This window comes from Trachemys scripta, chromosome 9 (genome assembly GCF_013100865.1).
Source record: "Trachemys scripta elegans isolate TJP31775 chromosome 9, CAS_Tse_1.0, whole genome shotgun sequence".
In the NCBI taxonomy this organism is placed as follows: Eukaryota; Metazoa; Chordata; order Testudines; family Emydidae; genus Trachemys; species Trachemys scripta.
The window spans coordinates 54446285-54461436 of NC_048306.1; the positions used below are offsets into that span (position 1 = coordinate 54446285).

General features: G+C 44.4%; 1 protein-coding gene across 1 annotated transcript in view; it reads right to left on the reverse strand.

The window, feature by feature from the left end:
* Window positions 1–15152, reverse strand: part of VPS8 (VPS8 subunit of CORVET complex) — a 264970-nt gene that overhangs the window by 215235 nt on the left and 34583 nt on the right. Inside the window, exons 10-13 of the mRNA XM_034781874.1 lie at window positions 6398–6465; window positions 5059–5212; window positions 4867–4926; window positions 3906–4013 (exon numbers count right to left, since the gene is read on the reverse strand). Coding sequence (XP_034637765.1) covers window positions 3906–4013; window positions 4867–4926; window positions 5059–5212; window positions 6398–6465 — 390 coding nt within the window. The remainder of the gene's footprint in view (window positions 1–3905; window positions 4014–4866; window positions 4927–5058; window positions 5213–6397; window positions 6466–15152) is intronic.

The window sequence follows — 15152 nt, forward strand, 5'->3', positions numbered from 1 at the left end:
GTCCAAAGTGGGCTGCAGAACATAGTATGGTGAGGACTCAGGGCAAGGAGCTGGAGTGGGAGGTGCAGGTGGAACTGGAGCCTGCACTCCTACTGTCTTGAGCACAAGCTCCTCCTCAAACAGCTCTGACTGCTGCCCTCAAGCACAGCTCATGGTCCAGGAACTATGCTGCCAATCTTTCCTCATGCTTTGCAGCCTCTCTGTCCTTCAACCTGGCCTGCCTCCTTCTCCCATTGGTTCCAGAGTTGCCATTAATTATCAGCCTCCTCCTTGATGCTGTATGAGTGTACACGATGCAAGATGCCTGATTGACTGTGGATGCCCTGCAGAGGCGGAAGGGCCTGCCAAGACAAAATTAAAGAATAAATTATCTAAGCATGTCCAAAAAAATTTTACTTTCTCTATAGCAAAAGTGGTTGTGGAATCTAAAAAATATAATTTGAGATTGTCTGAATCATTAGTTTTGTTACATTCTGGGGGGAAAAAATGTTCTCAGATGCCCTTCAAATATTTGAGAGCTGTGCAGAGCAGAAAGCCAGCCACTATTGTAAAGTCCGATTTACAAAATCAATTTATAAAATTTCCATACCACTGGCCCCTTATGGTTGCAGGCAGAGGGACACTTGCTGTGGTTTGCTACGTATGGCTTTAGAATCTGTTCAGGCAGTCCACTTTCTGGAAGACATAGCAAAGGGATCTTTTGTTCCAGGCTACCAGGGGCAAGCCAGACGTGTCTGCTAAAAAGCTTTTCATGTGTATCATATACAAATCTATAAATGGAGGGGGCTACTGGCCTACAGAGGAGACCCTAAGAAGTATGCCCTGCTCTGAAATGTGACTACAGTAACTCCTCGCTTAACGTTGTAGTTATGTTCCTGAAAAATGCGACTAAGCAAAACGATGTTAGTGAATCCAATTTCCCCATAAGAATTAATGTAAATGGGGGGGGGGGGGGGGAGAGAAGAGGAGGGAGGGAGTAGGTTCCAGGGAAATTTTTTTCACCAGACAAAAAAAGACATTATATATATACATATATATACATATACACACACACACACACACAGTTTTAAACAAACAATTTAATTCTGGTACACAGCGATGATGATTGTGAAGCTTGGTTGAGGTGGTGGGGTAAGAGGGTGGGATATTTCCCAGGGAATGCCTTACTGCTAAATGATGAACTAGCAATTGGCTGAGCCCTCAAGGGTTAACTCGTTGTTAATGTAGCCTCACACTCTACAAGGCAGCACGAACGGAGGGAGGCAAGACAGCATGGCAGACCGAGACACACACCGAATGTGTGAGAGAGAGAGAGAGAGAGAGAGATGCACATTGCTCCTTTAAGTACTCTGACCCCACTCTAAGTACACTGCCTTTTGAAGTAGATCAGCAAGCTGAGATGGCAGCTGCTGCCAGGAACCTCCCTCTTGAGCCCTATCATGGTGTCTTCTCTATGGAAGATGGGGTAAGTGGGGTGCAGGATCAGGGGGGAAGGGGTCACCCTGACAGCCCCCTTCTTCCCCCCACAACCTGCACAGCAAGCAGGAGACTCCGGGGAGCAGCTCTAAGGTAGAGGGGGGAGGGACAGCTGAACTGCCAGCAATTGATAGCCTGTTGGGTGGCTGCCGCACAGGGAACTTAGGGGAACGGAGAGCTGATAGGGGGCTGCTGGTCCACCCTGGTTCCAAGCCCCCACCAGCTAGCTCCAACGGGCTACTCTTCCTGCAAGCAGTGGACAAACCAGGCGACTGCCAAATGACGTTATAAGGAAGAACCGGGCAACTTTAAATAAGCATGTTCTCTAATTGATCAGCAACGAAACAACGTTAACCGGGATGACTTTAAGTGAGGAGTTACTGTATTCATCTATAATTCCTGCTCCAGGAAGAGCTAGCAATCAGCAGCAAACAGGATTTGGTGAAAATTCATGGAGGGATTAACAGGACAGTGTTCTAGTGGCCAGATGAATGCAGGGAGCTTTCAGGGAGGCTGCAATACATGCAGTGAACTCAGTGCAGCTTGGGCTTACAATACTGCAGCCCGCCATGGACTACAAACACACCCTGGACAATTTGGACTCATGACACAGCATCCAAAAATTAAATACCTATCCCAGGAATATCCTGGACTCATAATAGGGCATCCATCACCTAAATATTATCCCCTTCTGCATTTTAGATGTTTAATATGGTACCCACGGACTGACCCCACACACCCACACACACATACACACACCCACACCCCTACCTGAACTGGCAGTTCAGGATAGTCTGGTGTGGCCAAGTTGTACAGTGGGGCATACTTTCAGGGAAGGCAATATAAGGCCCTTAATTTTAATGCCCCAACACAACTTTGTAACCTACGAGTATCTAGTAAAAATTTCATAACTACTTGTTTAACTTTTGTTTTCACTTCCCAGTATCCATTCTGAATTCCATGTTGTGGAGGTGACTGTGGGTTAGGCCATGGCATTGGTGTGCATTGTCTCATTAGCGGATACATGCTGCAACACCTGGCTTGTAATACTGATTTCACTGGGTCATAAGCCAGAAATCCATCCCATCCATATACTAACAAACCTGGAGGCAGAAACTTACCAAGTTCCAGTGCCACTTCTGCTTCTGGTTCCACTGCCTGCTGCTCCCTCAGGGCATCCTCAAACATTTCCTCAGAGTATGGACTCAGGACATGGTGTAGCTGCTCCAGCTGCAAAAGCTCCTCGGGGACAGGCGTGTGCAAAAAAGTCACTTCCTGAGCTTGATCTGGTGGCACCTGTGGATCAGGGATCATAAAGGTGCCATCTCCACTTAGAGTATAATGTACCACTGGGTGCTCAGTGCTTGGCACAGTTCCCAGCACCTGGCTGAATTCCTCAAAGAGGCAGGTAGACAGGGAGTTTCCAGAGATGTGGCTGTCATCCCTGACTTGGCGGTAATTAGTCTTCAGTTGCTTGATTCACACACTGCACTGATCGCTGTCTGGTGGACCATCAACGTCGCAAGCTTCTCTGCAATTTCCTGGTAAGACATGATCATTTCTGGTACTCTTGATGATGTTGAATGTCTTGTTTTCCTTGCACTAGAGATTAACCAGAATCTGTCTGCATTCCCATGGTCAGCTAGCAGCACACTTGGTGTAGGCTTAGAGCTGAACTACTTCTTGCTGCTGGCCAGAACTAACACAGGAACTGTTTAACTGTGTTCCAAGTTCAGCAGTCAGCACTGGAACAAATGGGTGCTTCCAGTTTCTGGGTATCCAGTGGGTACTTAAGTGATAGAGGACCAATAAACACTGGCCCAGGACATTGTGGGACAGCACTGGCAGACTCTCCAGACAGGAGTCTGGGAACCCAGGTTAGAGCTGTGTCCACACAGCGAAAAGACAGGACTTGGCCCAAGTCCCACCACCCTGGCAGGCTTACAACTCAGATCCTGAGGGCTTAGTGACTCAAGTCAGAAATATTTGTGTGTGGATGGTAGGAGGGTTTGGGCTCAAACATGAGTCTGAGCCCAGGTTTACAATGCAATGTAGTCATACCTTAAGAACCAATCCAGCTCCTATTAACTTCATTGAGATTGGACGGAGCCCCCAAATCAGGACAACTCAATAAAAATTGTTAAGCTGAGGAAGAAGGTTCAGCATGTATCCAGAGAGAACATTTTTCAATTTAGTTATATTAAACTACAAAAACACTTGATCTAGCCATTTTAGACTTGGGGTACATTTATACAAGCCAAAAAAAAAAAAAAAAAAAAGACACCACGTCTTTCCCAATTCAAAAGCGAACTGCAGTGATTTACATCATAGGATTACATAGTCATTGATCCAGAATAAATTAACTTCCGTTCCAGTGTTCTAGAGGTGATTATCTAGAAAACAATAGGTAACAAGCAATTCAGACTTACCAAAAGAAAATGAACAACATCTCCTCGACAGAAGGCAAGCATGGGGTTCACAGAGTTCTGTACAGCAACAAAATACCATGCCAGCAGTGGCACACTAGAGGGATCCATCTAAAGAGAGACAGAACAGACCCTTTATAATACTGTGTACACAGAATTAGGCTGACACTCACTCTGACTTCACTGTGATACAAGAACATGTCAGATGGAACTCTTGATACCAGTGGTCTCTGACTGCTGCAGCACTTGAGAATCCATTTAGAAAGTCAGGAAAAGCAAACTTTTAGCAACAAAAAGATCGTAATTTCTCTGCAACATTGTCCAGAGAAGCACGGCATTCTCATGCACTGTGTACAAATTACTAGTAAAATTTATGTTAAAAAAGAAGTTAAGATGGAGAGTACATAGTAATTTATGGTAAAGTATGTTACAGGCAAGTTGTATTTATTCCAAAACTAAGAATTACATGATTGAGATCCAAACTTGTTAAGGTATGAAAATGCACAGTTAGGGCACTATCTCTGCCCTATAGTGACACCTTGTAATAACCATAGGATTATGATTAAGATATTTCATTGCCTGTGGTCTCATTAAACTGATTTTAAAGAAGACTTATTAGAGTTCTTCCCCCTTATGGTGTCAACTACAGGTCATAATCAACTTTATGTACCATGCCATGGGAGCCACTACCTCAGGGAGGCATGACCGAGGAATTCCTATACCTCCGCTATCCCTGCTTGCAGGAGCCGCCCATAGAAGTTATTGCATCTGAGGCAGAATTTAGGGCAGCCCTCAGAAACACTGCCTCCCCTCTTAGTCCCTGTCCTGGTATGAATCAAGTCCATAGTCTCCTCTGCCATAACTCCTTCATACGGAGTTTATGGCACAAAGATTTAAGAGTGAACTTCACCATAAGAGTGGTCTGTAACTTTAATCCAAAAAGAAGCTATTTGTTCTTACTCACACGACCATACGGAAAAGTCATCCACACCTTCAAAGATGGTTTCAAGCCAATGACTAGGATCTTTAGCCCAAAAAAAAAAAAAAAAAAAAAAAAAAAAGTTAAAAATTATTTTTGTAAGTCTGTATTTTAGAATATTTTTCAATATCTTTCATTTTAATTTAGCACAGATAGAGTATGTGAGAGGCAGAATACCTTAGTTAGGGAAGCCATTGCCAGTAGCGAGTACTGGGTGATAGGATGATCTCTCAATTCAGTCTTTGCATGCAAGGGCTCGATACAGCAAACTTCTCCCTTGGAACCACTGAACAGACACCGAGACTCACATGTTCTCACACCCATAACTCTTCTGAAAAGAAAGCAATCAACTTGATGAATACCTGGCCAGTGCCAAGAATGGGCCTGCTCAACACTTAAAAAAAAAAAAAAAAAAAAAAAAAAAAATCCAAAACATGGTCTCCAGGCTGGTCTACACTACGAGATTAGGTCGAATTTAGAGGATTACAGTAACTCCTCACTTAAAGTTGTCCCGGTTAACGTTGTTACGTTGCTGCTCAATTAGGGAACATGCTCATTTAAAGTTGTATAATGCTCCCTTCTAACGTCGTTTGGCAGCCGCTTGCTTTGTCTACTGCTTGCAGGAAGAGCAGCCCCTTGCAGCTAGCTGGTGGGGGCTTCGAACCAGGGTGGACCAGCAGCCCTCTATCAGCTGAGTCATTGCGATTCTGCTTTAAAAAGCATTTTAGCAGCTCCTGGCCCGTTACCAGAAGCTACCACTCCAGCCACGGTAACTTGTCAGGCCCTAATCCCATACTCCTGTCTCTGCCCACAGCTGCTGTGAGGTCCACTACTACACAAGTTATACACAAAGGAAGAAAGCTGCTGAGAACTATCTTGCAGCTACTGCCAATGAGAGTTAGGAGAACTAGGCCTGAAGATTAAGAGCTGCACTGCAGGCTGGTTGGGGGGGCGGGGGGAAGGGAGGAGAGAAGATGGGGGGCAAACTTTGGGGCAGCTGCCAGGAGTTCCTAAGAGAATGATATTTCCCCCACAGCTGTAGTCACCTGTCTGCTCTAGTTCCCATATCACGCCTGTCCAAATATATCCAACTTTAATCAAAATGTGTATTTTACTGCAATTGTAAGGCCAAATCTTAGATCCAACGTATTTGTCCAAGGTAGGGAGGAATTTGTTGAACTGTGCTACATTAGGATAAATACTCTCTCCCTGTGATCCCCAAATGTGGTCTTACACACACCACACACACACCCCTATGCTGTGGGTGGGGAGGTCTTTAGTCAAAGAGATACATTGCTTAATGATCTAGGCAGAAAAGATTCCATGCTACTTCTGTTGTAGGATTTGAAATAAAAGTTTGTGCTATTTTATTTTATTAAGGTCCTGATCCAGGAGTTTCACACCATTTGGAAGATACTCTATTCGTTCAAAGGCTTTTTTAGCTCTAAAAACTTTGATTCATAATTAAGACTCCTCTCTACTGTCACTTTCCCACAAAACATAGTTATTCTCTTACTTAAATGACAGCTCAAACACAGAACCTCCACTGTCGTTGCAAATTGCAAGCGTTGGGTCATCTGTAAACTGAACAGAGAATTAGATTATAACTTTTCAGTCTCAATTTTAAATCTAAAAAAGTCAAAGTTTCAGCAGAAAAATCCCACTTCCGGGATTTTTTTTGAATGGTGACAAGTATGTTAATACTGTTCATGAAACAGAAAAGCCACATTTAGCACATTATTCTTTGTGTTTACAAATTCATACTGGAAAAAACCCTACAGTGAGATCTTTAACTTGCAGTCTGAACACAAAGTTATTTGCCATAAAATACAAACATTTAGCAGTTATAGTATTAGAAATTATGGCATTTGCAGTATTTTTATTTCAAGTATAAAAATACCATGGTAAAATCAAATACTGTACTACTGCAAGTGTCACTACTGTAATGGCACTAATTGTGAAGCTAACTCTTCCTAAATAGATTTAGTAATCAAAAGGAGACCACAAGCTCTAAGCTCTCTTGCTTATCACACAGTTTTATAATGTTAAGTAGGTGAATGTAGATTGAATTATTTATTCATTCATATATTGCTTTAAAACAGGTCCAAAGCGAGTAACCAAGATTTCCCCCTACACACACATTTACTGCAGAAATCAAACTTTCTACATTACCACAAATAAAGATTTATTTAAAGAGAAAAGATGACAATTTCATAGGACCAACTCAGAGTGTAATATGAACACCTGAGGGGAAAAAGAAGGAAATATGGTTAAAGTGTTCTAGCTTTATCCTATGCTCTGTTATCACAAGGCAGTCTTGATGAGGAGAACTGTATTTTTCTAAAATGCCTGCATCACTCTGCTTATAAGGGCATAATATTCTCCAGACATATCACTGTGATGGAAGAGTCCAACTGAGCTTTGCCTTCACAAAACACCTTTCAGGACATGTGTCTTTTCTTTCGGAACTACCTATATACAGTTTAATTGTCTTTAAAGTTGTAAGTGGAATAATATAAAATGCTCCAAAGCTGTGAGTTAGCATGGCATGGCTGACATTACTTTTGGCACGAAACGTGGAAAATAAATCCCATCAGTAAATACACAAAGTGAATCTGTATGCCACCATTTTATTATAAACAATAGAGGGGTCCCAGGTTAATTTAATCCCCATGGTGGCAAAATTGTAAATTTTAATATTTTAAGTCAGAGAAAATACGAAGTTGGCCATTTCCCAGGACTGTAAATCACAAGAGAACCTGGTTTCAAGTGTCATGTCTTAGTCAAAATTGTAATATTTCTTTTCGCCCTAGACAAAAGACTGTTCTCAAGTGTGAGCAAAGAGTGCCAGATGGCGTAATGGATCTTTCAACACCACTGTGTCTCAGTCATTGGAGAGTCAGAAAGTTAAGGAAGTCTCCTCCCTTTATCAGGTGCCTTGCTATTCTTCCCCACTTGATTTTCTTAAATAAGTGAAGGGGAGGGTGAAATCTGCTTTAGGCTGGGAGAAAAGAGACTCTCTTCTCTTGGGTTTAATCCTGTACTTTTTCAAGCTGATTTTCCAATTGCCCTTACCACTCTTTCAGGTAGTGTTTCAAGCATGTCTGAAGAAACCCTTCTTCCCAGTTTTCAAGCTGGTCTCCTTTGTGGGCCTTCCCCAGAGAGGAACCAGCCGTGGAGGACAAGGGATATAGCTTGCAATATCTGCTGAAAAACATGTCCTGGTTTTATCTTGTGCCTTAGCTTGGAGAATTGGGCCCCAAATCTTTTCAGGCAAGCTGCACTACGGCTAAAGGAGTGGAAACGGAGAAGGATAGGGGCTCTGTGCAACAACTTGCATTACAAATACTGCTATGTACATTAAACAATCTTCATCTCTGAATGGATGAGATGGCAGCTGCCCCACTCTGCTTAATCCATAATAGTTTTATTGCAGATTCTTTCACAAATTGAGCAAAACTGGCAACTTTTCACCTCACCTCACCTCGCCTCCCTCTCCCCTCGCTCAGGATTATCAGGAGGGAGAAATCCCTCAGGAAGGAAATGTGGTCTTTTCTTGTGGACAGAGCCATGACAAAGAATGGAAGGAGAGGATTCCCCAAGATGGCATTCCTCTTTGCTTTGTGATAAGGAAAGTCAGGCAGAAGGAGAGGTTGTTTACCTTGTACAGTAAATGGAATTCTTAGAGATGTCTGTCCCTATGAATGCATTTCAGGTGCATATGCACCTCCATGCACCTTCAACTGAAGATTTTCAGCAGCAGTCCCTGTTCAGTTCACACATGCACCTCTAGCTATCTTCATGCCCCATACCAAAGGCATAAAGGGCTACACCGGCTACAGTTCCTTCTGTACTGCAAAGTCCCACGGAGACAAGACTCCAAAGCAGAGGGGAAGAAGAGCAGATGATGCACCGATAGGGAGACATCTCGAAAAACTCATTACTGTACAAGGTAAGGGACAGCCTAGTACGTCCCTATGGGTGCTCCACTGCAAGTGACTCCCAAACAGTACTCCTCAGCAGAGTGCTTTGGAGTGGGACCTTAAAATTACTGAAGAACAGCAAACCCAAATGCAGCATCTGCTTGTGATGCATGTATCAAACCACAGTGCCCCTTTAGACTGTGTGAATGGAGACCAATGTGGTAACTTTGCACATTTCTGCAGTAAGAATGTGCTTTAATAGGTCAATAGGTGAACTGAAATCCAGTAGAAAGTGCAATAACCTCAGGAGGGCACAGAATGTTCACAGCAGGAGAGAATACAACCAGAAACCCATTTGGACACAGGTGTACCTTTAATTCTGTCCATACCTCTGGCAACAGCAACAAGTAATTGAAGAGAAGCCCAAAAGGGTTTAGTCCTGTCCAAATAGGAGGCCCTGGCCCGCCTAACATCTCAGCCATGAAGGATATTACAGTACAGACCCGTTTACACATGGATGTCGGGAGTCAGGCCGTCACAACCGCATGTTAATGGACCGCGGGTTAAGAGGGCCATGCTGAAATATCTTAAGATATCGAGATATATATTACACACACACACACACACACACGCATAATTATCTAGGATTACATACACATTCACAGTGTCCCAAATACTGCAGGCCTATCTGTTAACGGCGCTTTACAAGAATATAAATTCAAATGTGTAATCTAATAACATTACTACTACTACTACTACTACTACACAGGGGTGAAAGTAACTCAGGAAACTTACTGGTACAGGGCGGGGGCAGCTCTGGCCCCTGGAAGGGGCGGGGCTAGGGGTCAGCATCCCCCAGCCAGTCCTTCCAGGCCACGTGGTCCGCACCACCTGGGGTTCCCATGGCAATTTAAAGGGCCCGGGGCTTCGGACGCCGCTGCTACAGTAGTGGCATCCAGAGCCCTGGGCCCTTTTAAATCACCAGCCCCGGGACAGCTGCTCTCTTTGCCTCCCCCGTCAGCAGCCTTGACCCTACCAGCAGGGCTGCCAACGAGAGGGGCGGGGGAAAGCAACGTTAAAGCGCTGCCACAACAGCACTTTGAGGATCCTTCCTGCCCCTCCTCCCCCCACCTCACCCCCGTCAGTGGTAAAGACATACAACACGTTTCCGCTCCGCACTTCCTGTTGATTTCTATGTCAGTGAGTTAGTGAGCAAATCTGTAGTGCTACATACCGAGTTCCTGTACCGCGTGTTAATGAGTCTCACATGTTAAATAGGTAGCACTGGGAAGCATGGCACTACTGCCCATTAAGCGGAATTGCGCATAAACAGGTCTGTAGTGTATCCTCTTTACACTGATGAGGGTTAGGGTGGAAAGACTGGAATATGAATAGTCTGATTAACATGAAAATCCAAGATGACCTTTGGTAAGAACCAGGGCTGTGGTCAGAAGGATACTTTGTCTTTAAAGAATACAGGAGAGTATGTATGGGGGCTGGAGGGTCCAGTCATTAAAGCCCATAACTTGATAACTCTTAGAGCATAGGCGATGTCCATGAAGATGGCTTTCTTGATGGCTAGGTGCAAAATCAAAGATGTGGCCACAAGTTCAAAGGGAGGCTTCATCAGAGAGTAAGGACTAAGCTCAAATCCTAGGTTCAGGAGAGTTTCCTGATGCATAGCAACAGGCTAAATAACCCTTTAATGAACCTCAAAGTGGCAGGATGAGCAAACACGGAAGGTTATGTTGCAGCTATGTTGGTTATAACTGTTTTAGCAAGTTTTTTTAAATGAGTGTTTTTAAGAATTGTGAATGTTTTCTAATAATCCTATCTACATTCATCTGATGGGAAGGATACATTTAAATAATGTGTAATGTAAAGAACCAATGTGGAAGTGGCAGAAATCTGAATACAGTAATGAGAAGGTTTAATGTTAATTAGTATTCTAATAGATTATAAAAAGGAGTAGTTTTGTTAAAATTGGAAAGAGCTCCAATTAATATCAAAAGGGTACCATTAGGTTTCAGGACTATAAGACAGTACCTCTTACAGTTGTCAGTGGACTGATCAACTACTGTTTAACTAATTTTTCTTTTGAATAAAGTTTGGGTTTATCACTCATAAGAACAGCCATAGTGGGTCAGACCAATGGTCCATCTAGCCCAGTATCCTGTCTTCTGGCAGTGACCAATGCCAGGTGCTCAACGTGTCACCTAGTGGTCCTCTACTAAATAAATTTTCTGTAACCAATCTAGAGACTTGAACCTGAAAACTAAGTTGGGTTTTATTGCACCCTTATCCTTAATTTAGTATTAATTGGGAACATTTCAACCTAACAATTACAAAAGGCTATAGTGATGACCATGGTAGAACATCTGAGGTGCATATTTGAGTGATTAGAACCCCAAATTTATTTAAATCCGTTTGGTGAGAACTAATAAAGCAGGAAGTTCTTAGACAGCAAATTGACTTTTTACTTCGATCAAACAGCTTGTCAAAAATTCAGTATACAGCCGCAATCATTTGGCACAGACTGGATTTGTTTAGCAAACAGCTCAGCTTTCTTATCAGTCCTGCACATCTTTCCTTTCCTCTGCTGGGCACAGTGAGAAAGAGAATTTTAGGGTATGTCTACACTACGAAATTAGGTCGATTTAATAGAAGTTGATTTTTTAGAAATTGATTTGATACAGTCGATTGTGTGTGTCCCCACTAAGCGCATTAAGTCAGAGGTATGCGTCCACAGTACCAAGGCTAGCGTTGACTTTTGGAGCGTTGCACTGTGGTAGCTATCCCACAGTTCCCGCAGTCTCCGCCGCCCATTGTAATTCTGGGTTGAGCTCCCAATGCCTGATGGGGCAAAAACATTGTCGCGGGTGGTTCTGGGTACATGTTAACAGGCCCCCCCTCCCGTCCTCCCTCTGTGAAAGCAACAGCAAAAAATCGTTTCTCGCCTTTTTTCCTGGGTTACCCATGCATACCACGGCAAGCATGGAGCCCGCTCAGCTCACTGTCACCACGTGTCTCCTGGGTGCTGCTGGCAGATGTAGTACTGTAGTGCTACACAACAGCATCCCTTTGCCTTGCCTATGGCAGATGGTACAATACGACTGCTAGCCATCATTGTCATCTCGTGGGTGCTCCTGGCCAACCTTGCTTAGGTCGGTCGGGGGCGCCTGGACAAAAATGAGAATGACTCTAGGTCATTCTCCTCTTTAAGTTTCGTCTAATGGAAATTCAGTCCTGTCTGGAATATCATGCCAGCTGGAGGCTTCTGCCTCAGGCTGCTCTCCCAGTCGGCAGCACCGCGCAGTCGCACCTACCCCAGCCTACCCCTTGCTCCCATGGCTCATGGAGCCTGGACAGTAGTAAGGAGCAGTTCAACTATAGGCTGAGCAAGTGCATAATGGTGGTAGAATGTGCCTTTGGATGTTTAAAAGCTCGCTGGCGCAGTTTACTGACTCTGTTAGACCTCAGTGAAACCAATATTCCCATCGTTATTACTGCTTTCTGTGTGTTCCACAATATCTGTGAGAGTAAGGGGGAGACGTTTATGGCGGGGTGGGAGGTTGAGGCAAATCGCCTGGCCGCTGATTACGCGCAGCCAGACACCAGGGCGGTTAGAAGAGCACAGCAGGGTGCACTGTGCATCAGAGAAGCTTTGAAAACCAGTTTCATGACTGGCCAGGCTACAGTGTGAAAGTTCTCTTTGTTTCTCCTTGATCAAAACCGGCCCCCTTGGTTCACTCTACTTCCCTGTAAGCCAACCGCCCTCCCCTCCCCACTTTGATCTCCACTTTCAGAGGCAATAAAGTCATTGTTGTTTCAAATTCATGCATTCTTTATTAATTCGTCACACAAATGGGGCGGATAAACTGCCAAGGTACCCCAGGAGGGAAGCACAGGGTGGGGTAGTTGTAGGGGCACCCCCTAGAATGGCATGCAGCTCATCATAGAAGCGGCACGTCTTGGGCCTCTCTGGTTCTTTGGTAGGCTTCACGCGGCACTGCTTATAACCTCTGTCCTTCATGCCCTTGGAGATTTTTTCAAATATTCCGGCATTTTCGTCTTTTGGAACGGAGTTCGGATAGCATGGATTCGCCTCCTCATAAAGTGATCAGATGCAGTACCTCCTGTTCCGTCCATGCTGGAGCTCTTTTGCGATTCTGGGACTCCATGGTCACCTGTGTGGATGAGCTCTGCATGGTCACCTGTGCTGATCAGCTCGCTACGCTGGCCAAACAGGAAATGAAATTCAAAAGTTGGCGGGGCTTTTCCCATCTACCTGGCCAATGCATTTGAGTTGAGAGTGCTGTCCAGAGCAGTCACAATGGAGCACTCTGGGATAACTCCCGGAGGCCAATACCATCAAATTGCGTCCACACTACCCCAAATTCGACCCAGCAGGGTCGATTTCAGCACTAATCCCCTCATCAGAGAGGAGTACAGAAATAGATTTTAAGAGCCCTTTAAGTCGACCAAAAGGGTTTCATATGTGGACGGGTGCAAGGTTAAATTGATCCAATGCTGCTAAATTTGACCTAAACTCGTAGTGTAGACCAGGGCTCAGCTGAAATGTCTCAGTAGGAGACAAAGGGGATTTCATTTAAAATGTATGACTTATTCTCGGTAGTGTTAAAACATCACTAGCTAATGAGCTGAGACTAAGACATCCAGGAAAACCATTCACCAAATAACGACAAACAGTTATGCTCAAGCACCACATCTGCTCAAAGACCCAGATAGGCTGTTGGCACTGACAGAGTGGTAATTTTCCTCTGGGGCTGCCAAACCCAGTGATAGCACATCGGCCTCCTATTCCAGTACCAAAGATGTGGGGGTAGTTGATAGCACTTTTGCCCCAACCTGGTGTCTGAAAAGTGATTCATTATCTACCTAAAATTCAACCTATAGGGGAGGTTAAGGACTCCCCAAGGGTGTCCCATTCTGGTAACGGAAGGGGCGTTCTGGGAAACTGACAGTGCTTCTTCCTGCCACCTAAAATTGATTCCAGTCCAGGATGACTGAAAAACCCCAATACGGGTATTGGAAGGTGATTAAGCACCTACCCTTTGATTCCCTTCTCCCAACAGAAACATTGAGGGAGAAAACACTAAAGTTTCAGTATGTCTAGGTTCCAGATGGAGGAAACATCCTTTGTTTTTGTTTTTTTTTAAGTACTATGTTACCAGCCTCTGGGGAGAGGTCTGAATATCAGTGAATGTTGCAGACCAGCTAGATTCTGTTGTCTCTGATTGAGCATGGTAAGATTACATGTCCGCATCAAATATATTAGTAGTCATTATTTTAATGTGACTAAGGAATGGAAGGAAAGAGCTCTGTCACAGAGACAAAGTTGAGGCTCTTGGGACAGGGGAGTTTGAGTGGGAGTTCTGTTGGAGGAGAAACAAGTAGGCAAGCCCCTGTTCCTTATGGGCAATGAGTGAGTTTGTGTGTGTTTTTTCTTTTTTCAATTTGCAGAGACTGATAGGGGGCAGTGTGCTGTGAGAGAAGTGGAGCCCTGATTAGAGGGCAGGACTTCCCTGATTAGGTGGCATATAAAGGCAGTAAAGGAGCCAGCCAGTGGCATACAGATGAAAACGGGGGATATTAGTGGGAATTTCTGAGTGGAGTTTGGTAGAGGAGAAGTGTGGCGTTTTCGTTTTGGTTTGGTTATTTTGTTTTTTTCTTGGCAGAAGTTTAGGCTATGACGGATACAGAAGGAGCAGTGGTAGTGACACAAGGGATGGAAGCGACAATAAAGATGACCAGATGTGGAAGCTACATGATGTACATTATCCTGGAATGGGTACCGACAAGAACTTAGTTTGTATGAAGTGCCCCCTGGTAGAGCTCATGGAAGAGAAGATCCAAGGTTTGGATATGCAGGTGGAAACTATAGTTGAATTTCGAAGGGGATTCAAGCAAATGATGGAGGGAAGGCAAGACTCTCAGATGCAAGCTGCACTAGAGAACTGTGAGGACAGACTGCTGGGTGAGGAAAGTGGCCAGTGGAAGCATGTGACTATGAGAACCAGGCAGAGGAAAAGATCAGAGAGTGAAGGAGAAATAGGAGCTCAGGAACGGGTTTGCTGAGTTGGAAAATGAAGGGGCACACTAGGCAGTAACAGAGGATAGGAGGACAAGGAAGAAGAGAAGAGCGGCTAGTCCTACAAGAAGAGGGGAAGAGACAATGGAGATAGCCAGAGTTCAGAGCCCCAAGAGGATACAGAAGGACTTGCAAAACATTGCAAGGGAGAACAAAAGACCAGGGGACTTGCAGCCAGAAAGAACAGGAGGAAGGCCAGAGAATCACACCAACACCAGGAAGAGGTAGGTCTACGT